This window comes from Serinus canaria, chromosome 11 (assembly GCF_022539315.1).
Source record: "Serinus canaria isolate serCan28SL12 chromosome 11, serCan2020, whole genome shotgun sequence".
Taxonomy (NCBI): Eukaryota; Metazoa; Chordata; class Aves; order Passeriformes; family Fringillidae; genus Serinus; species Serinus canaria.
This window is the reverse complement of record NC_066325.1, coordinates 19,164,541-19,190,844: the sequence shown is the minus strand read 5'-3', so window position 1 is coordinate 19,190,844 and position 26,304 is coordinate 19,164,541. Positions and strand designations below refer to the sequence as shown.

Here is a 26,304-nt window from a genome sequence, read left to right as displayed (position 1 = left end):
TCCTCCTCCGCCCTGCAGGTTTGCTGCCCTGGTGAAATATAGCACAGGGAAAACATAAAAGTCCCATTTCCAGCTCCATAATATTTCCTGCCAAAACAAAGTAAAATGTGCCGCCTTAAATTTTCTGCAAAATTCTTTTGAGGTTATTTTTTTCCCTAAATTAAGCCATACTAATTATTTTCAGCCACTTTATCTCCACTCTGCAACACACCAGGAGGGTGCAGGCGGCAAGCATTTTAAGCCTCCATAAACAAAAGAGTAGTTTGGAAAATAATTCTATCAATTAATCAAATTAATCCTGCAGTTTTAGTTACAAGCCCCGAGTGGCGAGGATCCCAGCCGGCGGTGCCGAGCTATCTCTCACTGACAGCGGCTCCGTGTTGCGATTGCGGCAGTAATTAAAGGATGGAATACAGGAATTAAAGGATGGAATACACCGCCTCTGCGGGGGCTCCCAGCCTGGCCCAGCGGGGCTGCAGAGGTCAGCTCGAGGACAAAGAGGGGATGAGAGATCTGGGCCTTCAGCGGCACCATCATCATCATCATCATCATCATCATCATCATCATCATCATCATCATCATCAATCACCATCGTCATCACTGGCAGCAGCAGCAGCATCGCCATCACCAACACCATCATCATCACCATCATCATCGAATGGGGACGAGCAAAATGGGCCCTCACCAGCATCATCTTCATCATCATCATCATCATCACCATCGTCATCATCATCAATCACCATCGTCATCACCGGCAGCAGCAGCAGCATCGCCATCACCAATACCGTCATCATCACCATCATTATTGAATGGGATGAGCAAAATGGGCCCTCACCAGCATCTTCATCATCATCATCATCAATCACCATCATCATAATCATTATCATCATCACCAGCAGCAGCATCACCATCACCAACACTGTCATCATCACCATCATCATTGAATGGGGACAAGCAAAATGGGCCCTCACCAGCATCATCTTCATCATCATCATTATCATCATCAATCACCATCATCATAATCATTATCATCATCGAATGCAATGAGCAAAATGGACCCTCACCAGCATCATCTTCATCATCATCACCAGCAGAAGCATCCTCATCATCATCACCAACACCGTCATCATCACCATCATCATCAAATGGGGATGAGCAAAATGGGCCCTCGCCAGCATCATCTGCATCATCATAACCATCAATCACCATCATCATCAATCACCATCATCATCAATCACCATCATCATCACCATCACCACCACCAGCAGCATCAGCATCATGATCATCACTGCCATCACCAACACCATCATTATCATCATCATCAAATGGGGATGAAAAAAATGAACCCTCACCAGCACCATCATCATCATCATCACCAGCATCACCATCACCAACACCAACACCATCATCATCACCATCATCATCAAATGGGGATGAGCAAAATGAGCCCTCACCATCATCATCATCATCGTCATGGCCAAAACTGTCATCCTTGTCATCATCACCATCACAACTGGGGATGAGCAAAGTGGGACGTCATCAGGACCATCATCATCATCATCGCCATCACCATAAGTTGGGGATGAGCAAACTGGGCTGTCACCACCATCATCATCACCAATACCATCGTTATCACCATCACCATCAAAAATGGTTAAACTGGGCCATTATCATCACCATCACCATCACTGTTACCATTTTCACCACAAACTGATGACCAAAGGGGCCATGAACACTTGGTGATGGCCAAACTAGATAATCCCATCACCACCACCAAGTGATGATGACCAAACTGGACCGCCACCATCACCAGCTGATCAGGACAGATCAGGCTGTTGCCACTGCCAGCTGGTAATGACCAAATTGGGCTGTGACAATGGCCAATTCATGATGACCTAACTGTGCCATCACACAGTGGTTGAGGACCACCAAACCAGGCCACCACCATCACCACCATCACCTGGGTTTTTTTCCCTCAGGGACAAGACTCTCTTGCCACGAGCAGCACTCGGACAAGATCTGTGAGGAAGAGGAGCTGCAGGAGCATCTTCACTGTTGAGAAGCTCCAACACTTTGCAAACCATGGAGGTGACAGCAGTGGCACCGAGGTCATCCTCAGCCCCTTACAGAGGACACCTGAAACATCCCCCAAACACCACGCAGACAGGGAATTTCTGTGAAAATATTGGAATATATTTGAAAAGATTAATCATGGATGACTTTACAGTACCACCCCATGTTTTTATCTCATACTTTATTTAACAATATTAAAGAGGCACTTTAAAAGCACACGGACAACATCATAAAACGGCGTTTCCTGCTCTCTCTCTGCTTCTCTGGACAAAATATCAAAATAAAAACTTTTGACAGAACACATTGCACCCAAGGTAAATTACCTACAATAGTTTTTTTATACAATACAAAGAATTGTAAAGATACATATTAACAGAATAAAGCCTCTTTTTTTTTTTTCCTTTTAACTCTAAAACAAAACAAAAAAATCATTGCAGGACAGACGCAAAGTACTCTGACTGTTCATATCACATCAGTGCATTACTTCACCTCCTTGACTTGGGAGTATTTCAATAAAATCTTTCCATGTCCTCATTTGCACCTGAGATTTCTTTCTGGACCCAAAAGTTCAGTTGTAGAACGTGCTCGTTTAATGTGACGTAACCTTTTCGACACTATGGAGTACCAGCATAGAGGAGCTTTTTCCCTAAAGTTGTATTTTTCTTAAAGTTGTTTTTTCCCCCTAAGTTGTATTTTCCCCCCAAGTCGGATTTTTCCCCTAAAGCTGAATATTTCCCCCCTTGAATTGGCTTTTTTTAAAAAAAATTCTCTTTCCCCGCTCCATTTTTTTGACAGATAATCGCTTCTCCCTACCAATTCCCCATTTTTTTTTTTCAATCAAGGAAGTCTGTATTCACATTACAAATGAAGAATAGCACCAGTAACTGCATAGTACAAGCGGATACCTATAGAGCCACTACGTCAATACAGTAAGAGAGTTTAGAAGTGATACCGTTGAGGGCACTCGCACAGTACCGGATTTTGCTGCGGTAAATTGGCACAGTTTTCTCGTTGCACAAAAAAAAACAAACCAAAAAACCCACAAACAAAAAGAAAAACCACGCACGCGCTCACACACACACACACACACAAAACCCCCCAAAAAACCCTAAAAAAATCAGAGTTTGTCACAAGTGTCAAGGTGCAGTTTGCTCGCGGGGACGCTTCTCCTCCAGTCCCATCGTCTACAGTGGTCAAAGAGTGGCAGCATCCTCTGGAGGGCTCCGACAGCCCCAGAACCCCAGAGCTGGGTCGTTCTTCTCTTGACGGTGTAGAAACAAAATCCTTAGGGATGGCTGTCAAAATATAGGACACTTGGGTCTTAATTTAATTTTTTAATTGTATCATCGCTTGGGCCAGCTCCCAATTAAATGAATTGTACGGGATTATTTGTGCAAAATCTTCCACAAAAAAAAAAAAAAAAAAAAAAGAAATTTGCTTTCTACAGTGTACTGCACCTTATGAATAAGACGTCTACGGAATGAAGTTCATCTCTTCAAGTACTTTGTACAAAGATAACACAGACACAGACTCAAAAGGGTCTGAGATTTGCAAGTATCCTTATAACCTCAGCACTTCTGCAATAAAGCAATTGCTCTCGACGATTCAGTCTGCCCAAAGCGATTACAATTTCAGTTCATGAAAATCATCAGCAACATCAAAGTTCTAGCATTTGCATGATAAATCAGGTGAATTAAAGTAGATTAGTAGACACAAAGCAAACTATTTCACAGAGGCTGCAGTGCAAGTTCATTTAAGCTAGACAGAGAAATCATGCTACACAAATGAATTTAATGCTTTGATAATTTTTCCCTTGCAAACCCCATGAAAGCAGCTGAGGATCACCATAAGTCACTTCCATAAATTACTCTGAAGTATCTCTCCTTAAAGGAATTTTAAAGCTGGTTAATTTCTGCCCAAAGAGTTGGCTGAGCAGGTTGTTCTGGGACTCGGCACTGCGGTAGCTGGCCGGGCCGGCCGCCTTGGCCCCGCGGGCGGCGCGGGGGCCGTGCCAGGAGCCACGCGGGGACGGCGCTGGCCCCTTGGCCAGCACCTGGTGCAGGCTCTTGCCCAGGATGGCTTTCCTGCGCTTCACGTCCCCGTTGGCGTGGCGGAGCTCCCCTTTCTTCTGGTTGTAAGGGTCCAGGGCCATCTTCTTCAGCTGGGGGCCCGTTCTGGGCTTGGGTGCCAGCTTGCTGCAGTGCGTGTCCCTCCTGCCGGGGGACAGGGCGGGAGCCTCGGCGTTGCTCCAGCTGCCACGTTTGAGCTCGGCCGTGCTCTCGCTCCTGCCCGGGCACGGTGGCCGGGCTTTCTTCTTCTTCCCGTCTCCTTCCATGTTCTCCCGGGAGCCGGAGCTGCTCCGGTGGCTCAAGGACTTGTGTTCTTTCCTCCTCTTGGGGTGAAGCTTGCCGGCGGCTCTGCCTGGCTCCGCGTGGCCGTGCCTTGTGGTGTTGCTGGCCACCTCATCTCTGGGCTGGTGGCCGCTGGATTTGCCTGGGTTGCCGCCCTGGTCCTTGGTGTTAGTGCTGCTGTCCTTGGCCTCAGGCATGGATTTCTCCTTCCCTGAGATGGGCTGCTGACCCTCCTCGGGGTTGCCCACACCCGGAGCAGCCTCACTTCCTAAGGTTTTCTTTGGTGGCACCACATCTTTGGAAGCTCTGTTGGGTGTGGGCGATGCTGTCTTGTCCTTTGGGGGCAGGGGCTGGTGGGCACCTTCTGGAGACGCCGGCTTAGCTGCACCTTCCCAGGCAGAGGCATCACTGCCACTGGGGCTGCCCCACTTGTGGGTGTCCGTGGCTTGTGGAGACTCTGCCTTAGGGGAAGGAAGCTCTGAGACCTTCTTGGCAAGCTGGAGAAAAGGGATCCCCTCCATGGCGTTGGTGTCTGTGCTGGGATTTTCCAGGACACAGGCCCTGTATTCATCTTTGCTGCCTGTGCTGGTTGTTTTACGGGCATCGGCACAGCCGTGTTTCCGGGACAGGAAGGGAGGGGACACTTTTTGGTTGGTGGCCTGGTGACAAGCCAAGCCAGCAAGGTCCATGGGAAACTCAGGGGAGTCCAAGAAAGGAAGTGGTTTCCCATCAAAGGCTCCTTTCTCCAGCTCCTCGATGGACAGGCCAGTGATGTGGCCGAGCTCGGGGCTGCCCGCAGCGGCCGGCGGCAGAGATGGGGACAGGCAGGGCGGTGGTGGCAAGGGGTCAAAAGGGGACTTCTCCATCTCTGCCAGGAGTTCCGAGAAGTCACCCACCAGGACTTCTGCTTTCACGGAGGGTTGGGGTGCTCCCAGGTCACCAGGTGCTGTTGGGAAGGAGTCAGTGGGAACCTGCAGGCTGGGGCTTCCAGCTTCTACCAGCTGAAGGTCACTCGTGGGGTCCGGGTGGACTGGTGACCTGCGTGGGATTGAGCTGCCGTGGTGAGCCACTTTCCGCTTCTTGCTCGGTGGCATTCCCTCCCGGAGGGATCCGTCCTCCTTCGCCTTCTCCCTGCCCTCCCTGCAGGCAGCACCAGGCCTCATGACCCCTCGGAATTTGAAAGTCTTGCTGCTGCCCGCCAGGTGCTTCTCCATGTGCCGGTCGTACTGCTCCTTCTTGGAGAAGGTGTAGTTGCACATGCTGCAGATGAAGGACTTCTTGATGACGTGCATGACGTCGGCGCAGAGCTCGCAGGCGTACAGGGTGGTGTGCTTGATCTCCTGCTCCTCCACCACGCCATGCTCCTGGCTCAGGTGGCTCCGGAGCTCTTTGGTCTCCTGGTAGAACATGGGGCACTTGTGGCACAAGTAAATCTTCTGCAAGCTGTGCACCACCAAGTGCCGCTGGAGCTTGAAGGGTTTGGGGAACTGTTTGCCGCAGTGATGGCAGTCCCGGGAAGGATCCTTGCAGTCTGGGTGCATGGGGACAGATTTTGGAGTGTTTTCACTTCTCGCCGTGTGCTCTGGAGACAGGCTGGAGGATGCTTTGGATGAGCTGGGTGCAGGTGGCTTCACTTTGACACTGCTTTCCACGGGGTCTTTCATCGCCTTCTCCTGCTCAAGGGGCAACTCCTTGGGGCTCTTGCTCTCCCTGCTGGCCCCATGCCGGCCGCCGGGGTCGCCGTGCCGGGAGGACCTGCTGGGTTTCCGACACATGATGGTGTTGAGGAAGCGTGTGACGGCGGCGTTGTCCTCCCCGAAGCAGCCCGGCAGGCCCATCACCGACTTCTGAGCCTGCCCCTTGCGCGCGAACTGCGTGGCGTGCTCCCGCAGGTGCTCGTTGTACATCCAGACGTCGGAGATCTCCTTCAGGCACATCCCGCACGCCCACAGCCCGGCTTTGTTCCTGGCGTGCTTCTCCTTCAGGTGGTCCCGGAGCTGCTCCCGGGAGCTGAATTTGCGCTGGACGCACATGTAGCAGGTGGGAGGAGGGGAAGGGTTGTGGGAGAGCTTGTGGAAGTCCAGCTCCCCCAGCGTCAGGAACCACTGGAAGCAGACTTTGCATTTGTACTGCTTGTCTTTGGTTTTGATGGTTATGTCCCCGCGGTTTTTGCCCAGTTTCCCATCTTCCAGCTTGCTCCTGTGCTTGCCCGACTTTGGCTTCAAACTCAAAGCGCTGTCCTCGCCGTGGCCAGGAAGATCCTCGCAAGGGCTGAAGAAGCACACGTCTCTCATTTTCAGCTTTGCATTCAGCATCTCAATGTCGATGGTGTGAAATTCGGGGGAGTCTGAATCCCCGTTATCTTTGCCATGGTAGGACTCCTCTGCCAGGTCAGGGGGCTCGGAGTTCACTTCTTGGAGCGAGTGCTCATCCTCAAAGTCCATCAGAGGCTCAAACATGTCCTCAGCAGAGAGGCTTTCCCCGTCCTTCTCCAGACTGCCCCAGATGTTCAAGCTGGGGATGTTGTCCACGTGGCTGTTTTGGCACAAGAAGGTCAGCATGTTGTCCTCCAGGTCAATGTCCTCCTTCCCTTGGTCGGTCACCTCCTGGTCCAACCTCAGCTCGATGCTTTTAGATCCATCTGGAGCAGCATCTCCGCTATTTGCCTTGCTGCCATGACACATGTCCAGCATCAGGGCATCGTCAACGGAGATGGTCTCGTACTCGCAGGGGTCCTCCCTGGTGACACAGAAGGAGCTGGAGTCGCTGAGGTCAGAGGCCAGGCGGATGGTGAAGAGGTCGATGGCCCCTGCTGGCTGCAGGCTGGCCTCGGGGACAGGTTTGGGTTTCTTGCTGCGCTTCCCATACACCCGCGTGCACTTCCTCCGGACAAACTGCTCATCCCTGGGGAACAGCTGGGAGAAGGTGGAATCATCATCAACAAAGCTCTGGGGGTCTGAGGAGGCCGTGCTGTCCCCACAGTGCTCCCTGCCTGGTGGCACATCTGCCTTCACCCACCGCTTTGGCTCTGCAGGAGGAGGGCAGGTCCCTGGCGTGCTCTGCAGAGCACCATGCCCAGAAACATTCTGCGTGGCTCCCAAATCATGGTTCTCCAGAAGCAAAGCCCCTTCAGCAGGAGCTGAGGGACCCTGCAAGGCACCACTCCAATTCCTGGTGTCACTGCCTGCCACAGGACTGTCCCCTGTCCCAGCATCCATGTCCTCTGTGCCATCAGCACCACAATGCTGCTCTGTGCCCACCTTGCCCCATCCCTTCGCCACTTGCTCCACAAACCCGCCGATCCATTTTTTGCAAGCCTGTGTGTCTTCCACTGCATCTGGATCTTCCAACTCCCCAGGACAGGTGACTGTGCCCGTGGCTGTCTCCTTGCTGACCATCTCCTTTAGAGACCCCATCCTGCTGCCCAGGTCTTCCGCAAGCTCGGCTGCACAAGAGGACTCTGTGGGTTTTTGGGAGTGCTGGGCTGGGCTGGTCCTGTTTTGCTCCTCTGTGGAGACGCAACCCTCTGGCTCGTGCAAGCCCTCCACAATCTCGGGCAGGCTGGAGCTGAGGGCAGCAGGGCCTGCGCTCTTCTCCAGCTCACAGGGCTCATTCCTGCTGGGAAACACCTTTGCTTTCCTTCGCCTCACTTTCCTGTTGAGCTGCTTTTCAGAACTGCTGTTCTCCTCAACAAGGTCTTTGCTTTGGCTCCTTCTGCCCTTTTCTCCGTTCCTGACCTGCCATCCTGAATCCTTCCCAGTCGCTGCCTCTCCCGATTCCCTCACCTCCAGGTGCTGCCCCTTTGCCTTCACCTCCCTCTGCAGGACACGTGTGTGGTGCAGCTCCTGGGACATCTCCAGGGAGATCACGTTGAGGTCGCTGAGCACCCTGCTCACCACCTCCTGCATCTGTGTGCTGGGCTCTTTCTCCAGGTCTGGGAGTATTTTCTTGGGAATGCGTTCAGTGGTGGAGGCCAGCGCCTGTGAGCTGCAGGTTTTGTCTTTGACTGGTGCCTTCAGGCTCCTCCTGGGCACCTTTTGGGCTGCTTTTGATGTCTTGTGTGCAGGAATCAGAGAGGACCTGGGAATCTTGCTGGCCTGTGGCAAACCACCCTTCTTCACCTGGTGCTTGACAGCTTTGTGCCTGGTCAGGCCAGGCTTGGACCGGAAAGTGGCTGAACAAATGTCACAGGTCACTGGGAGTCCATTGGGCTTTCTTCCCTTGAGGAGTTCATTTTGGGATGGGTCTGGAGTACTGTTGGGTGTGTAGTCCTCTCCTTGGCCCACGCTGCTTAACACACAACCCCCAGCTTCTGCAGCCCCATGGCTTTTGGAATTCTCCCCTTTTAAACTCTTTCCTTCACTCTCTGTGGTTTTGGAAAGACCAAGCCTCACCTCTGCTGCCTCTGGAAACTCGTGGCCATTTAATTCAGCAGGACCAAGATCTCCAGCCCTTGTAAGACCTCTGCTGATGGCAGCTGACATGTCCTGAACAGCAAAACCGTTGCACAAAGCCTCTGGTTCACTTTGATGCTTATGCCTGACGTGGGAGCAGTTCTCAAGCTTGTTCTCTTGGTTCAGGTTGACCTCCCTTTCGTCCATGGGCAGAAGATCCTCTGTGGGCTGGGGTGGATAATCCTGGGTTTCTGGAGGGGTGGAGTTAATGACTGTGTCTGTGATGGCACACTCTTGGTTTTCTTTAATATTTGGCAGCACAGCACCGGTGTTTTCGGGGACCTCCTTCCCAAAACCCTTCTGGTGGAAAGGCGGCGAGCAGGGAAGAGAACAGTCCTTCCCAGGAGGTTCCTGGGGACCACCCATCTCCAAGGCAGAGCCCACCAGACCATCACCACGCAGCAGAGTGCAGGGTCTCACTGTCCCCTCTCTTCCAGGTGATTCGTAGCTACCCAAAACACCATCAGGGAGGTGATGAGGATGTTCCTCAGCCGCTTCTGTTGGCCCAGCCCCGCAGTGATGCAGCGAGGGAGGGAAGGTGGGTGCCCCTTCCCATGTCCCTTGCTCTGCTGGGCTCACGGTGTGATGGATGTGATGGCTGCTGGCCTCGGGAGGACAACTCTTGGTGACGAATGAACTCGGTGTTGCAGGTAGGGAGGAGCTGTATTTCTTCTCATCGGAGAGCTGAGTGCCTAAACTGGGGACCTCTTCCGCCTCGGCCCCACTGCTCCTCAAGCACTTGAGGCTGGAATATTTGGCTGGTGAGAGCAGGATGGCTGGAGATTCGCCCGTGTAATCACAGCCATCGAGGGATGACTTGCCATTCCCTTCTCTGGGAACACCTGCAGTGACTGTGCTGGCTTTTATCTCTGTCTCCAAGCTGTGATCCTGGTGGAGATGCCCCTCAGAGGGACCAAGGGGGCTGACAGGACTCGTGGGAGCACTGCCCGGGTGCTGTGCCCCCTTCCCCACCCAACTCCTCTCCAGCCTCTCTCCCTCTTCTCTGTCCAGCGTTTCTTCCTCGAGCAAACCACAGCTGGGGTGGGATTGCTCATGTTTCCTAAATGCCAAGGTCATTGTGTTGTTATCTCCCTCCTGCTCTTCCCCGAGCTGATCAGCTTTCCTTCCCTGCCCTGGCAGCGAGGTCACGGCGGTGCTGTTGGGTGGTGAGAGGTCATCACGCTCCTGGGAAACACCATCTGCAGGGATATTAATGTCCCTCGGCTCTGGGGGTTCATTTGCTAAGTGCTGCAGCTCTGTTACATTATTTTGCAGCTCCGGCTTTGCCAACGTGGATTGTTTTGCATGGTAAGAGGCCTCTGCACCCAACAGCTCCAGCTGCTCACATCCACTGGGAGAAAGCACCTCTCTCCCTGGAGCAGCAATATTTCCAGTGCTGCTTCCAGTGGGGACATCCCCTTCCCCTTGGGTCTGATCTTCTCCTTCCAAGGCAGCACCACTCTGCTCCTGGTGCTCTGTCTGGATGTGGGAGGTGGCACAGGGGTGGCTGGGAGCCAGCAGCCCGGGGAAGCAGGGCATCAACAGCTCCTCCTCGTTGTTCTTCACCGTGCGGGCGACGAAGAGCTGGAGCTGCTGCAGAGGGTTGGCAGAGGCCTCCTGGGATGCCCCCATCATCTCCTGGGAAGGGCGGTCGCTCTCCTTGGGCACACCCAGCATCTCAAACAGCAGCACTTTGGGCTTGCTGGCTCTGTCACTGGGTGCAGGGCTTTGATGGGTGTCGGGACTCCTCTCCTCCATCTCCTCCACCAGCCCGGGCCCACCACCACCTGCTTTGAGATCCACAGCATTTTTCACTGTTTTGGGGGGCTCAGTCCTGCTTAAGGGTTTTTCTTCCGTATCTGGGACCTCTTTGACGTGAGGTGAAAAGGCGAGATCCAAGGCTGGGGCGGGACCCTGCTGAAAGCCAAACTGGGGTTTAGGGTTTGGAAGATGGACATCAAACTTCTCCAGCTCTGCAGGATCAGTGTCTGCTTTCCCGGGCACAGGGAAGCCCTCGGCACTGCACTGGCATGGCAGGGATGGCAGGGGGTCTTTGGTTACTTCTGCTGCACCCATGGTCTCGGGGAACACGGAGTTGGTGACAACAGGAGGGCTTTTTGTCACGGGGCTGGTGTAGATGGGAGCCTCTGTTTGGTCAGTTGTGCTCGAGCCAGGCAGACTTTTGGAAGAATACCCATTTTCCATCTTCCTGAGGTCTCCTTCCTCAGTGGCCTCAGCTCCCTGGAGCTGCTCACTGCTGTCTTTGGAGCAGAAATGGTTTGTGGCCAGCGGGGCTGGGATGCCCATCCCGGTTTCCAGCGAGCCCAGCTCCAGCGGGCACGCCCAGGGCTCCCTGGGTCTCTCGTAGCCCTCACGGGCAGTCACCATGTCTGGCTTCTCCCCTGCCAGCCTCTCCCCATCGCAGAGGCCCGATCTGCCCAGCTCACCTGCCAAAAACAGCCCTTTCTCCTGGCCTGCCTCTGGCTCTCCCGGCAGCCCCGGGAACCGCTCGGCCCCCTGTGCTCGCAGGTGGACAGCCACATTTGGCTCGGATTTCTGGAGGGTGACGGCCACCTCGGAGTCCAGCTTGCTGGTTTGCAGTTGGCTTTCCAGCTCCGTGACCAAGCGCTTGATCTCCAGCTCGTCATCTGAAATGTTGCTCATGAAAGCCACGCTGTAATCGGCGATCCTGTCTGGCAGCGGCAGGGAGAGCTGGCTGCTGGGGACAGCTCCTTCCTCGGGGAACTTCTTGGCTGGTGGCTTCTCCACGGAGAGGCTGTGGAACTGAGTCATGTCTTCTGGCAGCATGGGAGCCACCTCCTCCATGAGGGACCAGTCTTTCTCCGGCAGGAAGGGCGGGTAGGGCTGCTCGAAGGGCAGCGGCTTGCGGGGGGCACTCCCAGGACAGGGGAACGGTGTCACATATCCATCCTTGCTCTCGTAGGGATCAAACTCGGAGACGGGCAGCTCGCTGAATATCGACGAGGAGTCAAAGCTGAGAGGGGAGGACACTTTGCCCTGCGGCATCTCCGAGGCGAAAGGGGAGATGCTGGAGTGTTTCTGCTCGAAGGAGCTGGCGCTGATGTCGTCCCGGCACAGGTACATGTTGTCCATGTGGGAGGAGCCCAGGGCTGGGGGCTTTGGGAAGAGGTTGTCCTCGTAGTGACCAGGAAGGCCTTTGGGATCAAAAAATGCGTTGTCACTGCTGGCATATGGATCGGGCGTCTTGGCAGCGAGCATCATTCCCACTGCATCCCCCTGTAGGTAGGAGCTGCTGTGGGATTGGGATAATCCTTCTGAGTGTCACAGAGCCCCTGTCCCTTCGTGAATTTGATTCCTGCTTCCGAGCAGGTGGCACTGCCACGGCCAGGACTCGATTTGTTACTGCTGTGGGGTGGAGCAATCGCCTCCTCTGTGTGGTATTTCAGCCCTTCACTTGGGAAAGGGGCAAACTGGTGCCTCTGGTGGTCCACGGTGAGCTCAGGAGAGCCCTGAGCCTGCAGGGTGGGCTCTCCTGCATCACCAGGAAGCTTTGCTGCTCCTCTGGGCTCTTCCACCCCCTCCTTAGAGGAGAAGCTGGCAGGGCTCCTGCCTGGGGTGGCCATGCCGGGCATTTGCCTTTCCTGGGGCTGCGGTGACGCCTCCTCCTTTGCACAGTCCATGGCAGCAACATCTGGTTCAGTACTCGGCCGTGTCCTGGAGCCTGACAGCAAAGGTTTGGCTGAGCCAAACCTCCTGCTCCCCCTGGGAATGTCCTCTTTGCTCTCCTGGCTCGTCTTTGGGCTGCTGTGCTGGGGAGGGCTGAGGGGAATCCTTGGCACATGGGCTGGGCTGCCCGAGCGCTTCCTCCTCTGGGTGCCACCCTTGTCACCAGCCCCACCAGCGCAGGGGGGGCTCGTGCCCATCTCTCTGGGCACGCTGTGGTTGCTGCCAGCAGATGAGTGGCGGCTCCTCCTTCGGGCTCTGGCAGCACAATCGTCTTTCTCAGCATCCTCCTGACTCGGGACATCCCTGTCCTCCTGCGCCTCCCTTTTCTGACCGTCCCTTTTCCGGCTGTAGCTCCAGGCTGGGTCTTTCTCTCTGGCCCTCTCACTTCTGCCCAGGCGTTTCTTGCTGAATCTGTACTTGCTCCTCCCCATGAACCCCGTGCCACGCTTCTTCCTGCGCCGGGGCTTGCTGCACTCTGCCCCCTCCTCATCCGAGTCGGACACGTAGTCGTATTCCCTCAGCCCACCCTCCTTGGTGGCTGCCAGTGGCCTCTCGGAGGCCTGGGGCAACTGGGCCTGCTTGCTGCTCTTCACCTGCAGCTTGTGGAGCTTGTTCTTCTGCTGCACGATCTTGTGGATGAGCTCCTTGCTCCACGTCCCGCTTCGGGGCTTCCGCTTCTTCACGTCCTTCATGGAGAACCGCGGTGGCTTGGAGCTCTTGGTGGCCGCTCCTGGCCCCACCTCGCTCTTCATCGGAGGCTCTTGCCCGAGTGTCCTGGGATGCTTTTGGCTGGAGCTGCTGGCTGGCGGGATGCTGTTCTTCCTGCCTGCCCTCAGCCTGGCTGTCCTCTCTGCTCCCTCTGCCACGGGATCCGGCTCCTGCGGTGCCACCCTCCGTGCCACCCTCCCTTTGTGAAGGTGCCGCTTTCCTGCCCCTCTCTTCACCTGCTCCCCGCCTGGGTGGCCATCTTCACAAAAACAGCCAGCCTTGGCCTCTCCTGCTGCCTTCTCCTCCGCTGCCTGCTTGGATTTGCTCTCCGAGGCCAGCCCTTCCTTGGCCTTGTGGGCCATGCCCCCGCCAGCCGCCTTCACGCCCGGCAGCTCCTCATCGGCGAAGACGTCGATGAAGCTGCTGTCAATCTCCGGGTTATCCGACTGGTATCCCAGGCCGTTGAGGGCCTCGGTGATCAGGCTGTCCAGCTTGGCATCGTCGATGTCCAGGTCGGAGGCGCTGAGCGGGAGGGAGCTGGTGGCCAGGCCGTGGAAGAGGCCGCCCTTCAGAGCATCCTCCTTGCCCTCGCTTTTGCCTTCCCCGTCCAGCAAGAAGTCGTCGCTCTTGTTCAATGCCAACAGATGTCCCTGGGGGTCTGGAGAGAGGGCCAGGCTGGGGGGTTTGGGGGGCTCTGGCAGGAGCACCTTCCTCCCCTCGGCTGCCCGGGGAGCGTCCTTGGGCTCTGCCTGGGCAGAGGGGTGGGAGGCGCAGAACTGGCGGTGCTGCAGGAAGGAGGACAGGTTGCCGAAGTTCTGGTCACACTGTCTGCAGGTCAGCAGCACGTCCAGCTGGTCCAGGCTGGCGCTGCTCAGGGAGGTGGCCAGCAGGTGATGGGAGGAGTACGGTGGTGGAGGCTGCTCCCCATCCAGCCCGTCCAAGCATCCTTTGGCCACCTCCCCGCCAGGTTTGTGGAATGGGCTGCCCGGGGCACATTTCAGGAGGCTGTCATCTTTCAGAGCATCCGGAGGGAAGCTGAAGGACTTGACAGAGTCTGGGGGGTGGTAATGAAGCGAGCTGGGACTCAGAACCTCGGAGGGGTGGAAGGCTTTGTTGGCATCCTTGGCATGGCAGGGGTGCTGGAAGAAGGGCGAGGGGGTCAGCGCTCCGGACATCTGGCTGTCCTCGAAGTTGAGCGGGCTGCTGGACATGGGGGACAGCGACGAGCAGGTGCTGCCACACGTGGGGTTGGGGACAGGGGACGGCAGTGGGGACTCGCAAGGGGAGGCAGCTGCCAAGGCTGATGATGGCAGGACCAGCCCTGAGCCCGACGAGCTCCTTGAGGGAGGAGGAGCTGCTGGAGCCATAGTGTAGAACAGGGCTTTGCTTCTCGAGTCGCAGGCAGGAGACCCTGGCTCCTTCCCACTCTCAAAGGAGAAAGCTCCCATCACGCTGGGATCTCCCCTCTGCAGGCTCTCTCCTGATAACAGCTTTTTGCTGTGGTACCCTGCAGAATTGCTTATGGGGGGCCCTTTCTGGGCTTTCCCGCTGCCCTGCCAGTCCGACGCGCCCAGGGGGAAGGGGAGCTTCTGGCTGCTGATGTGTCTCGACAGCTCCAGCCTGTTGGCACCGGGCACTGCAGAAGGGAGGTGCATCTGCTGCCAAGGCAGCCTGGCATTTTTCTGCCTGTGCTGCCTCTGCTCGGGGCCAGACTGGCACTCGAATGAGAACTGGTTTCCAACAGGGTTTGAATAAGGTGCTGAATTCTGGTCCATGGGAGAAAACGCCTTCGTGGCACCTTCCCAAGCTTGCACAAGCCGGGGGTGGGTGGGTGCCGTAGTGGGAACGCTCGTCTCGAAAGGCACGGCTCCCGCGCCGCCGCTGCCCGCGGGGGAGCTGCAATAGGCCTTGCTCTGAAAGTGCACTTGGGACAGGGACTTTGGTGGCACGGTCCTTCTCAGGGGGCTGCTCTGCGCCAGCAGCCGCGGGCCGGGGACGCCGTCCTTGGCCGAGGCTTGCCTCTTCCCCACCGGCTTTGGCATGGTAGGCGAGTGTAAACTAGACGGAAAAACAGCTTGGTTTTCTTGGAAAGTGCTTGTGTTTTGGTCGATAGCACCAGACGACGGGAGAGCACCGGTGGGCTCGGCGGGATGCTCGGCCCTGCCCTTGCAGCAGGGCAAGGGGCCGTGGTGCAGGGCCGGAGGAGGCGGCGGGTGCAGGAAGGGCGGCGGTGGTGGCGGGGGCAGCCCGTACAGCCTCTCCTCGGGGGACACGCTCTCGTAGGAGCCCCCGCCCAGCGGCTCCTCTGGCCACTCTCTGGGGGACGAGTGGAAGGCGAAGGCAGCGGGAGCCAGCTGGGCGGTGGCGGCGATTCCCACGTCCAGGTACTCCTGGCTGCTGCAGAAGGGCTCCTTCCCCGCCTCGTGCAGCAGCTGGAAGGGAAACTGGCACGGCAAAGCCCCCAGGCCGTGAACAGAGGCTTTGCCACCCTCGGAGAAAGAGCTGGGCTTCTGCACAGAGATCCCGTAGGTAGCACCGGCAAAGCTCTTCTCCGGGGAAGGCCAGGACTCGGCCCGGTTCGCCTGGAACTCTAAATAATGTAGCTGCCCATGGGTGCCGGGGCTCTTGAGGGGGATGCCGGCGGCGGGGGGCTGCCCCTTGGGGCCGAGGCCGGGGCCGGGCTGTGAGGTATAACTGGCGGAGGTCCGGCCACCGGCAGCGTCAGGGAAGCAGCGTCCGTAGGCGATTTCCTCCAGCCGGAGCTCGGCGTCGCGCTGGGCGAGGCCGGGCACGTGGAAGCGGTAGCTGCCGGCCGCGGGGGTCACCTCCGGCTTCTTCGGGGGCGTCACCTTCTGCTGCGGGTAGGCGATGCCGATGGTGGGGCTGGGCCGGGTGCCGGCGATGCTGAGCCGGTAGAGCTGCTGGTGGCCACGCTCGCCCTTGGCCGAGCGCCGGCCGCGCTCCCGGGCCCGCCCCTTCCCCGGCGAGGACAGGGGGCTGCCCTTGACCTCTCCCCAGGTGCTGTCATTGCCGAACTTGGGCTTGCACTGGAGGGATTTGAAGTCGATCTTCCCCGCTTGCTGCGGCCGGATCACGGCTTCCCTCTGGCTGTGGGGCTCCTTGTCCTTTGGGCCAGGGAAGGGGGATGTCCCCTCCCCACCCAGCGCCCTGCCATCCTTGTCCCCGCAGCCTTCACAGCCAAAGTCCTTGTCGGGCTCTTTGGGGCCGGCCTCAGTATCGCCGATGGTGTAAACATGCTGGGTCTCTCCAGTCATGATACCGAGGAGGGGACAAGGCTACAGAGCCCCGCTGTCCCGTCCCGCTGTGAGCTGCCGTGCCCCGGTCACGGGCATGGTCCCCCGCCGACGGGCACCGGCGCGGGCAGAGGGGCAGCAGCTCCCCGGGGCCGGGCTGCGGGCGGGTCCCGAGGGCCGGCGGGGCTCTGCCGCATCCTTCAGACCTGCAGTGAACAGGAGAGAAGAGGGGAAGGCTGGGTGTCAGTCAGGGAAGGGGCCAGAGGAGGCACGGGAGATATTTTGGCCCCTTTTCTTGGACTGTGGTTGGAGGAAGGGGCACGGCAACCCCCCCCGGGGTGAAGCCCTGCAGCTTCGGGCTCTTCAAAGGATGCTCAGAGCGGTTCACCTCTGGCAAAAGCTGCTGAGGAAGCACTTTTTTCCTCCCGGGAAAGCTATTTCTGGGTTACTTCTTAGCAACATAAGCAGAAAAAGATGACAGAAGAGCTCCACCTACGGATTAGTGGGAAGGGCTGTCGGGTTGGGCTGGGAGAGGCGTCCTGGGAAGGGCTCTCTGTCCCCATGTCCCCGAGTGCCCGTGTCCCCATGTGCCTGTGTCCTCGTGTTCCCGTGTCCCCAGGTCCCCGCTGCTGGAAGGGAGATGAAGGGAAAGGTTTTTGCTCCACCGCTTTCCCCCTGGAGCTGCTCCTCATGGCTCTGAAATCCTTGGGGAAAGGGCTTCACCACCCTCCCTGCGAATCGCCCTGGAAATTTTAGATGTTATTAAGGAGGCAGAACCAGAAAAGCTGAGTCCCGAATTTCCCAGCTGATTTTACAGCCCAGACCTCGGGGCGTTGGACACGGAGCACAAGTCAAGCGCGGCCTTTTAAAAGGCGCCACCAGGATTTTATATGAAGAAGGTTTTAATAAAAAGAAGGGTAAAGTTTTGCTTTAAAGAGTCTGTTTTCTAAAGAGAAGTCTGCTGGAAACAGTGAGGGGTTTTTTCTCCTCCCTCACATGAAATGTTTCTTTACTGTCTGCTGCAGTGGGTCAGGGCACGGCACTGCTGGGAGGGCGTGAGGAGCAGGAAATTCAGTTTATTCCTCTCCTTCTGGCTGGAATTCCCACAGATCCCAACCCCACCGGCTTCACCCATCCTGCCCTGGAGTGACCTGAGCGCAGAAGATTTTCCAAGGAAAAGGGGGAGACCCTGCATCTATCCAGGCCCTCACCTCTCCATTCCCACCTGGAATCCGTCGGGATGAGCACCCAGCACCCCCAACGCTGCATTAATAACAATATTCAGGATACACGGGGTGGCTGCATCCCCCCCTCTCTGGTTCGAGCTCCCAGGCCTGAATTCCTCCCCAATTTCACACCCTGCCGAGTGAAACGGACCCGGGGCCGGCGGGGTCGGGGCTGGGCGAGCGAGCGGCTCCGCGGCCAAAGCTCACACGCGGCCCTTTGGCACAAAGGGCTCTGCTGGGAAAACAATGCCCCACTTATGCCTCAGCCAGCCACAACTCCAGAGCCCGCTCGCTGCTGTTTAAATTTGCAAAGGCTCCTTGCCAAGATAAAATACCCAAGGCCAGCGCTCGCTACATTATCACAGTCGGGCTTTTCAGCCACATAAAGGAGCCTTTTTTTGTTTTTGCCAGGGAAAGGCTCGGCCGTGTGGCTGGAAAAGCTGCAGGATTTGCATGGCAAGGGCTGGGGGGGGCCGTGCTGAGCGCCAGGAGACACAAACATCCTGCTGCCTGTGCTGGCACGGGGATGGGGATGGGGACAGCGGGGCTGGTGGCACGCAGGACCGTGCCACTGCTGATGGTGGCAGAGCCTGGGTAGGAAATGGGTGTGGGTTTACTCCATGCAAATCACAGGTGGTGCACAGGGATAAGGGCAAGGTGTTAATTGGGGATTTGTTCGCCAAAATCTCCCTGCCAGGGCTTGGGGGTCCCCTGTCCCTGAGGTGGCCCAGCAGCCCTGGCAGCAGGGAAATCTGGGGCCTCATGAGGCTCCGGTGGGATGGGGCAATCGATAAGGAGGGCTGGGCATGCTGATTTAAAGTGATACTGCCCAGGCAGCTCCTGCATCCATCCCCTGAAGGCTCACGGATCTGGCACAAGCACAGTTCACCCCCCGTGGGATGGGAAACCCTGGAAAAAATGAAAATTGGGACTGTTCCCTCTGGCTTTTACAGCCCCAGCCTGCCCTCAGCGCCAGGCTCCTCCGTGGGTTACCACTGGCAGCACTCCCTGGATTTTGACATTTCAGCTCCTGGAAGAGGAGGTGGAAAGGGATGGAAGGGAGTCAAAGGGAGTTTGGCTTTTCAAAAACCCACAGGGGTTATTGCCAGGCTGGCTGGCTGCAGGCAGAGCCATCCCCACCTGCCCTGGTGTGCCCTGCCGGGGGCTTGGAGCATCCTCCCTCTCCTGGGGCCTCCCACAGGCTCCTGCAGCCCCTCGGGGACAGGGGACAGGGCCAGCAGCGGTGGCAGCAGCCTGGCTGGCACGGGGAGCCGTGCCTGGCGCTCTCTTGGCGGGGCAGGTCCCGTCCTGCCAGGAGCCCGACGTGCCAGACGGGTTGTGATTCACCAGAGCTGGCTGTGCCCGCCGGGCAGGGCTGAGCTGAGGGTCCCCAGCACCTCTGAGCTTCCCAAATTCCCTGCAGGCTGCAAATCCCGGGGGGGCACAGCACCCCCAGCACGGAGAAAGGCTCCTTCCCATGAGAGAACAGCTGAGACCCCACCAGTGGCTCATGTGGGACACCCTACAGGGAGCCCACCGTGGGGAGGGCACTGCCAGGGGAAGATCTCTCCAGGATAAACCCTCTCTCCTGTGGAAGCAGCGGACAGAACGGTCCTGTGAGCAGAAAAAAGCCAAACATCCCTGCAGGAAACGCCAGCCCCTGCTCGGGCAGAGGGAATGGCTCCTTCCCTGGCAGGCAGAGGGGGCACGGGGTCTGGCAGAGCCGGGCTCAGCGCTGCCTCTCCCCTGCCTGACCTTGGCAGGCGGTTCCTGGCGGTGACTCAGCTCCATCTGGAAATCAGCCCGATAACGCTCCCCCCTTATCTATCGCTCCTCTATCGCCCGAGCTGATTAGGCGGGCAGGGACTGTTCCTGCTCTGCCTCTGGACAGTGCCCAGGGCAGCCCTGCTGGGGCTGGGACACGTGCAGGGCTCTGCTCGGGGGGCTCCTGGGGGCTCTGCCCGAGGTTTGGTCCAGGTGAGCTCAGAGGCTGCAGGGGGAACAAACCAGCCTGGGATGGGTCCCTGTGCCAGGGACAGCACCCAGGGAATGGCTGGAGCTGGGCCAGGGAGGTTTAGGGGGAGAGCAGAAAAAGTTCTTCCCCCAGAGGGTGCTGGCACTGCCCAGGCTCCCCAAGGAATGATCCCGGCCCCAAAGCTGCCAGAGCTCCAGGAGAGTCTGAACAACACTCTCAGGGATGCCCAGGGTGGGGTTGTTGGGGTGTCTGTGCAGGACCAGGGGCTGGGTCAATGATCCCTGTGGGTCCCTCCCAGCTCAGGATATTCCCTGATTCCGTGGAGCTGCTGCTGCCACAGTCAGGAGCGTGGCAGCTCGGCTCAGGGATCAGGGACAGGCGTGGGAGTGGGTGGCTGGAAAATCTCAGGATGCCAACTGGGTGGCAACTGCCAGGGAACTGCCCTTCGCTGTGCTGGTGGGAGGGAGAGGGGTGGGGGCAGCATTCCAGGGCCTCAGGGGGCTCCAGGAGAGGGACTGGGGACAAGGGATGGAGGGACAGGACGCAGGGAATGGCTCCCACTGCCAGAGGGCAGGGATGGGTGGGATATTGGGAATTAGGAATTGTTCCTGGCAGGGTGGGCAGGCCCTGGCACAGGTGCCCAGAGCAGCTGTGGCTGTCCCTGGATCCCTGGCAGTGCCCAAGGCCAGGCTGGACGGGGTTTGGAGCCACCTGGGATGGTGGGAGGTGTCCCTGCCCATGGAAGGGTGTGGAAGATTTTTAAGGTCCCTCTCAACCCAAACAATTCTTGGATTCCACGAGGGGATCCCACACAGAACCCCCTGGCTCTGTGGGCTTTCAGTGGCTTCATGTGGCACGAGGGTGACTCTGAACACACTTTGTCCCCAAAAAGAGGCTTTTAACCCCTGCCTGAAGGACTGAAATCCCACCCAGATGGATCGATCCCACCCAGCATGGCTTTGTCCGGAGCTGGGAAAAATCCCTGCCCCTGTGAGCCCTCCCCTTCTCCTGTCCCTCCAAGCTCCCTCCCTCTTACCACGGAGCAGCTGCAGGGCCAGAGAAGGTCCCTGAGTATCCCTGCAGCCAGAGGCATTCCCAGAGCCCATCTGGGCTGGGGAGGAGAGTCTGGCTCCCAAAAATAGCATCTGTCAGCTGGCCCCTACCTTGGCACCCTCCGTGCTCAGCTACTGCCGGGTCTCACTCTCACCTCCCATGAAAAATGAATTTCTTGGCTGCAAAGGAAAGAGAAAAATATGTCAGGAATCTGTGCTTGGCTTGGCTGTGGTGCTGTGGCGTGTGGGGAGTGCTCAGGGCCAAAAGGGGGGATTCCACCCCAAAATTGCCATCCTGGCCACCCCCAGGTGGGTGGCTCTGACTGGGGGCTGTGGGAATGAGGGAATGGAGGGGATGGGGTCCCATTTCCCCCTCTGCTGCATCCCAGCTCATCCCTGCATCCCTGATGCCTTTGGGGTGCATCCTATCCATGAACCTGAGAGGCAGGAAATGATGGAGGAGGAGGAGGAGGAAGGGGGAATTGAGGGTGCCCAAAGCCCAGCCCTGGGCACACTCTGGGCACAGGGAGCTGCCAGCCTCTCCCAGCTGTGCCCAATCCTGCTCCTGCCATTCCCAACCCTCTCTGCCCCCCAGAGGGAGCTTTTCCCCAGATTTGGGTAAAGATGGGGACCGTAAGGGCTCACTGTTCCCTCCCTGCCAGCCCCAGCTCCAGCCTGGAGCTGAGCCCTGCTCAGAACACATGGAGCACATCCTGACACATCTCACCCTCCTCTGTTAACCCAAGTCCCAGACACAGGAAAAGCAGGATCAGGGCTCTGCCTCCTGCCAGGACACGAGGCAGCAGCGGGAGGATCACATCCAGGGGGATGGGACACCTTCCTTGCCAGCCCTGGGCCCCACTCATCCCCAGGGAGGGGAGCTGGCACTGGGGACTGCCACTGCTCCAAAGGGACAGGAAAACTGGGGGATCCCTTGGGAGAAACCACAGTGGGAAGGAGCCAAGTCTTGGAGCTGACAGCTTGAGAAGGAGCTTGGAAGAGAAGCTGGGAAAGATTCTGGGGATGCAGACACACAGAGGGACACACGGACAGGGATGCACACAGGGACACACGGACACGGCGCTGGATGCTCTGGTCTGGCTGTGCTGGGGCAAGAAGTGATGTCCAGAGGGTTTTCTGGCCCAGGGAAGTTGGAAGGTTGTTCAGAAAGTTTCTTCCCTGCTCACAATGATGCAAAATTGATTGGCTGGATCTGAGCAGCAAATGTCCAGACTTCCTCTGGGGATGCAGGATTTGCAGAGTCCGAATCCCTCCTCACTGGTCATGCACAATCACAGAGCAGGAGGAAAAGGAGGAGAGGCTGAGCCTGGCAGCTCTCAGGACACCCCACAGGATGCAGGGGTGTCACCAGCTGTTGTCACAAGCCGGTGTCACAAGCCACTGTCTCGGCTCCATGCCCAGGGTCCCCTCCCAGCCCCGAGGCGCTTCCAGAGGAGTGGCAGGTCTGGGATCTGGCAGGGGGAGGGGGCTGGGATGGGGGAGAGGAGGTGACACCAGGCAGGGCTCAGCCCCAGCTGGAGGCCATCCCAAGCCCAGGATGGGTGGCTCAGGGTGGGGGGGGCTGGCAATTCCCTGCTCTGGGAGCTGGGTGTCAGCCCCATCCCAAAGGAAATGGGATGGCTGCACACAGGGGGAGGGGAGGCTGTGCCAGGGGTCAGCTCTGCCCCTCCTCACCCACCACAGAGCGGGAAAAGCAGCTGGGATGTGCCAGGCAGGGCAGGGAGCTGCCAGGTGGGAGCCACTGCAGGGAAATCCGGGCTGGATCCACGCATCCTCCTGGGCTGCTCCAGATCCCCTAAAAAAGGGGCTGCTGTGTTCCCATGCCCTTCAGAGTGTCTGCATCCCTAAAAATCCAGAGGCATGGGACATCTGAGCCCGAGGGGAGCTGGGTTTAATCTCCCTGGGGATCAGCAGCAGGGCTGGGGCTGACAGCAGCATCTTTGTGGGGCTGGAATAAAGCCTGACTTCTTCTGCCATTTATTTAAGGAATATTAATCTTTCATTTTCCTTCTAAATGCTTCTGTTTGCTAAGGACCTATCTGTTACCTAAGTGCTCCGATAAATCTTCGAAGGTAAAATTACATGTTAGATGCTGCCAGAAGGGTACATTTAAGAATACTTCCTAAATTATCAACTGCATTAATCTTAATTACTTGGGTAAAAGTAGAGTCTGGCATTAGGGTGGACTAAATTGAGCGGGTGTTTGTTTGTCTTTATCATTTCACATATTTGAGATCATTTAACAGAGCCCAGATAAAAGGGGCAGCCAGGGGCAGAGCAGCTGCCTGGTGGAAATGATGGCTCTGGGTGACAAAGAGCAGCTGGGAGGGCACCCTGGGCTCCCGGAGATGGCAGAACCTGCCTGGAGCAGGTGGAAAAATACCCAAAAAAACGCAAATGAACTCCTCAGATGCCAGGCTGGGTGATGAAAGAGTTTTACAGAGCATGGAGGGGCAGGGTGGAGAACGGCTTTAAACTGAAAAAGAGGAGGTTTAGGTGGGATGTTGGGAAGGAATTCTTGGCTGGGAGGGTGGGGAAGGGCTGGGATGGAATTCCCAGGGAAGCTGAGGCTGGCCCTGGATCCCTGGCAGTGCCCAAGGCCAGGCTGGACACTGGGGCTGGAGCAGCCTGGGATGGTGGAAGACGAGGGCTGGAATGAGATGGGCTTTAAGATCCGTTCCAACCCGAACCATTCCAGCATTCCCTGATGAAGCTGGAGGGTTTGGTGTCCCTCAGGGTGTGCAGGGCTCTGGGAGCAGCTCATCCCTGGTGCCAGCCCCCATCCTGCTGGGCACAGCCAGAGCAGGAGGCACCACAGCCTCTGCTCAAGGCTTTCCCAAAATTTCCTGCTTATCTGGACAAGGGCAGAGTGCCTGAGCGGGCTCTGAGTGTCCAGAACTGAGGTGAAGCAGGGGCTGAAGTGCTCCCTTTATCAAACATCCCTGATGGGAAATGTCCCCATCCCCAGGCTGCCTGACCTGACCTGGGCACATTCCTTATCCGAGAGGGAATTGCTGAAGCCAAAAGGGAGGGGTTTCCTCTCTCTCTGGTTCACCTTTGTGAGGAAAATCTGGAAATCCTGGAAATCCCTGTGCAGGGGATGCTGAGGGGAGCTGCTGGCAGGAGGGGAGAAATTATTCCATGCTTCTGGAGATGGGGATAAAGGATGGGTTTGGGGAGCTCAGAGGCCACACCAGGACCATCCACATCCCCAGCTGGCACCTGGGCATCACCAGGGCATGTCCTGTGATCCCCATTCCCTTACCCACTATCCCAGGATGAGGCCTCACTCTGCATTTCCCTCCCAGCCTCCCGTGACCCCCAAAAAGGGAGAAAAAGGCCAAAAATCCCGGGCAATGACAGCACTCCCAGGCCAGTCTCACATTTCCTTCCTCCTGGCACAGCCTGGGTGTGCTCCAGGCTCCCCAGGCCCGGTCAAACGGGGACAGGAAACCCGAGAGCCACGAGCACATCCCGGGATTTCCAGCCCAGCCCCATGTAGCTCCCTGAGCTTTTGGCATGCTGCTCCTCAGGGGTGGGAGTGCTTCTGCCTTTGGGCACATCCCACACCCTTCCCTGACAGAAATCCATGGGCTCCCTGCAATTAAACAGCCCAGCTGGGGTCAGGGCACGAACGGGATCACAGATCCAGAAATTCCTTTGGATGCTGCAAGCCCCTGGAGTGGGAGAGGGCAGAGGGAGTCACTTCCCTGCAGGTGACATCCAGGTCCTGGCTGTGACACGGTCCCTGCTGAGCCCTGGCAGGCACAGAGGGAAATCCTGGTGTTCCCTCCCAAACTGCTCTGGATGAAGGGATCCAGAGCCCCCGAGACCTGGACACAGCTGGGATTGGGCTGATGGAGAGGCAGGATCTCACCTGGGGCTTGGATGGACCACGGGTAGAACAAGGATCATGGGCACAAGAACCATGGAAAGCACAGGATCCATAAGTGTCACAAGGATCATGGGAAGAACAAGGACCAAGGATGACACAAGGACACCGGGAAGCACAAGGATTCTTGGTGGCACCAGGACCATGGGTGTCACAAGGACCATGAATGGCATAAGGACGACAGATGGCACAAGATCCAAGGACCACAGATGGCACAAGGACCATGGGAAGAACAAGATCCATAGGTGGCACAAGGACCATGAATGGCACAAGAACAATGGGAAGCACAAGATCCAAGGACCATGGATGACACAAGGACCATGGAAAGTACAAGAACAATGGGAAGGACACAATCCATAGGTGGCACAAGGACCATGGATGGCACAAGGACCACAGGAAGCACAAGAACCATGGGAAGCACAAGATCCATAAGTGTCACAAGGACCATGGAAAGAACAAGGACCACTGGAAGCAGAAGGACCAAGGGAAGCACAAGAACAATGGGAAGAACACGATCCAAGGACCAAGGATGGCACAAGGACCATGGAAAGTACAAGAACAATGGGAAGAACACAATCCATAGGTGGCACAAGGACCAAGGATGGCACAAGGACCATCACAGCACAGACCAGCAGCCCCAGCACGGATGCTCTGAGCCCACCCACCCAGCTGGTTTGGATGATCCTGTCACCCCAGAATCCGGGATGAGCCACAGCCAGAGACCATCCCTGCAGACTCAGACCCCTCCCATCCATCCCAACACTGTCCCAGAAAGTCAGGATGCTCCTGTCCAGCCTGAACCAGTTCCCACAGGATCTGATAGGAGGAGACTGCTGCCAGATTTGGGGGCTTTTAAGCTGTCAACTTCCCTATAATTATTAGCAATGTTTTCAATCAGTTCTCCTCTGAAATTTGCTTCGGAAAGACAAGATTAATGAGCATTTCCTTTGGGGATTTATTGCACTGTTAATTATTCTCTGCCCGAAATTTGGTGCAGAATATTATCAGCTTTTCTTTTTTTCTTTCTTTTTTTTTATTTTTTTTTCAATTAAAAGTGATTCTAATTTGCTCTCTATAAAAGAAAAGTGGATTTCAAATAAAAATATAATATCTCCCCTTTCCTGATTAAGTATAATAGTGAAGTGATGGAGATAAAAGTAGCCGGTGGCTCTGGCAGGCCCCGTTGTGCAGACATGAACTTGGCCCCCCCCTGGCAGCACTTCCATCCCTGCTGGGGTCCAGTTTTTTGGGATAACGGGATTCGGAGAGGCCAACTTGTAATTGATGGAGTTTTCCTGCAGAGGGAAGCAAAGGTGTCTGAAAGGAGCCGCCCGCGCTGTGCCAACTTTGGGCGAGGGGTTCAGGGAGGAGGAGGAGGAGGATGGGGATGGGGAGAGCCGGGGATGCCGCTGCTTCTCCCGAAAAACCGCTCGGCTGCAGGTTCAGAGGCCGGGAGATGCTCTGGGGATATCAATCCCGCCGGGAAGGCGTTGGAAGAAGCCACAGTTGCTCCTCTCAAGGAGCAAACGCCTTCTGCAGCGGGACCGAGCAGGACCAGCCCCGGAGAAGGGGCTCTGTCCCCTGGCTGGC

General features: G+C 57.0%; 1 protein-coding gene across 1 annotated transcript; it reads right to left on the bottom strand.

The window, feature by feature from the left end:
• Positions 1–2,189: 2,189 nt before the first annotated feature.
• Positions 2,190–16,607, bottom strand: ZNF469 (zinc finger protein 469). Its single transcript, XM_030227755.2, is given in 2 exon segments — positions 2,190–12,138; positions 12,141–16,607. Coding segments are annotated over 2 exon segments (12,630 nt in total). The 5' UTR covers positions 16,570–16,607; the 3' UTR covers positions 2,190–3,937.
• Positions 16,608–26,304: the final 9,697 nt, after the last annotated feature.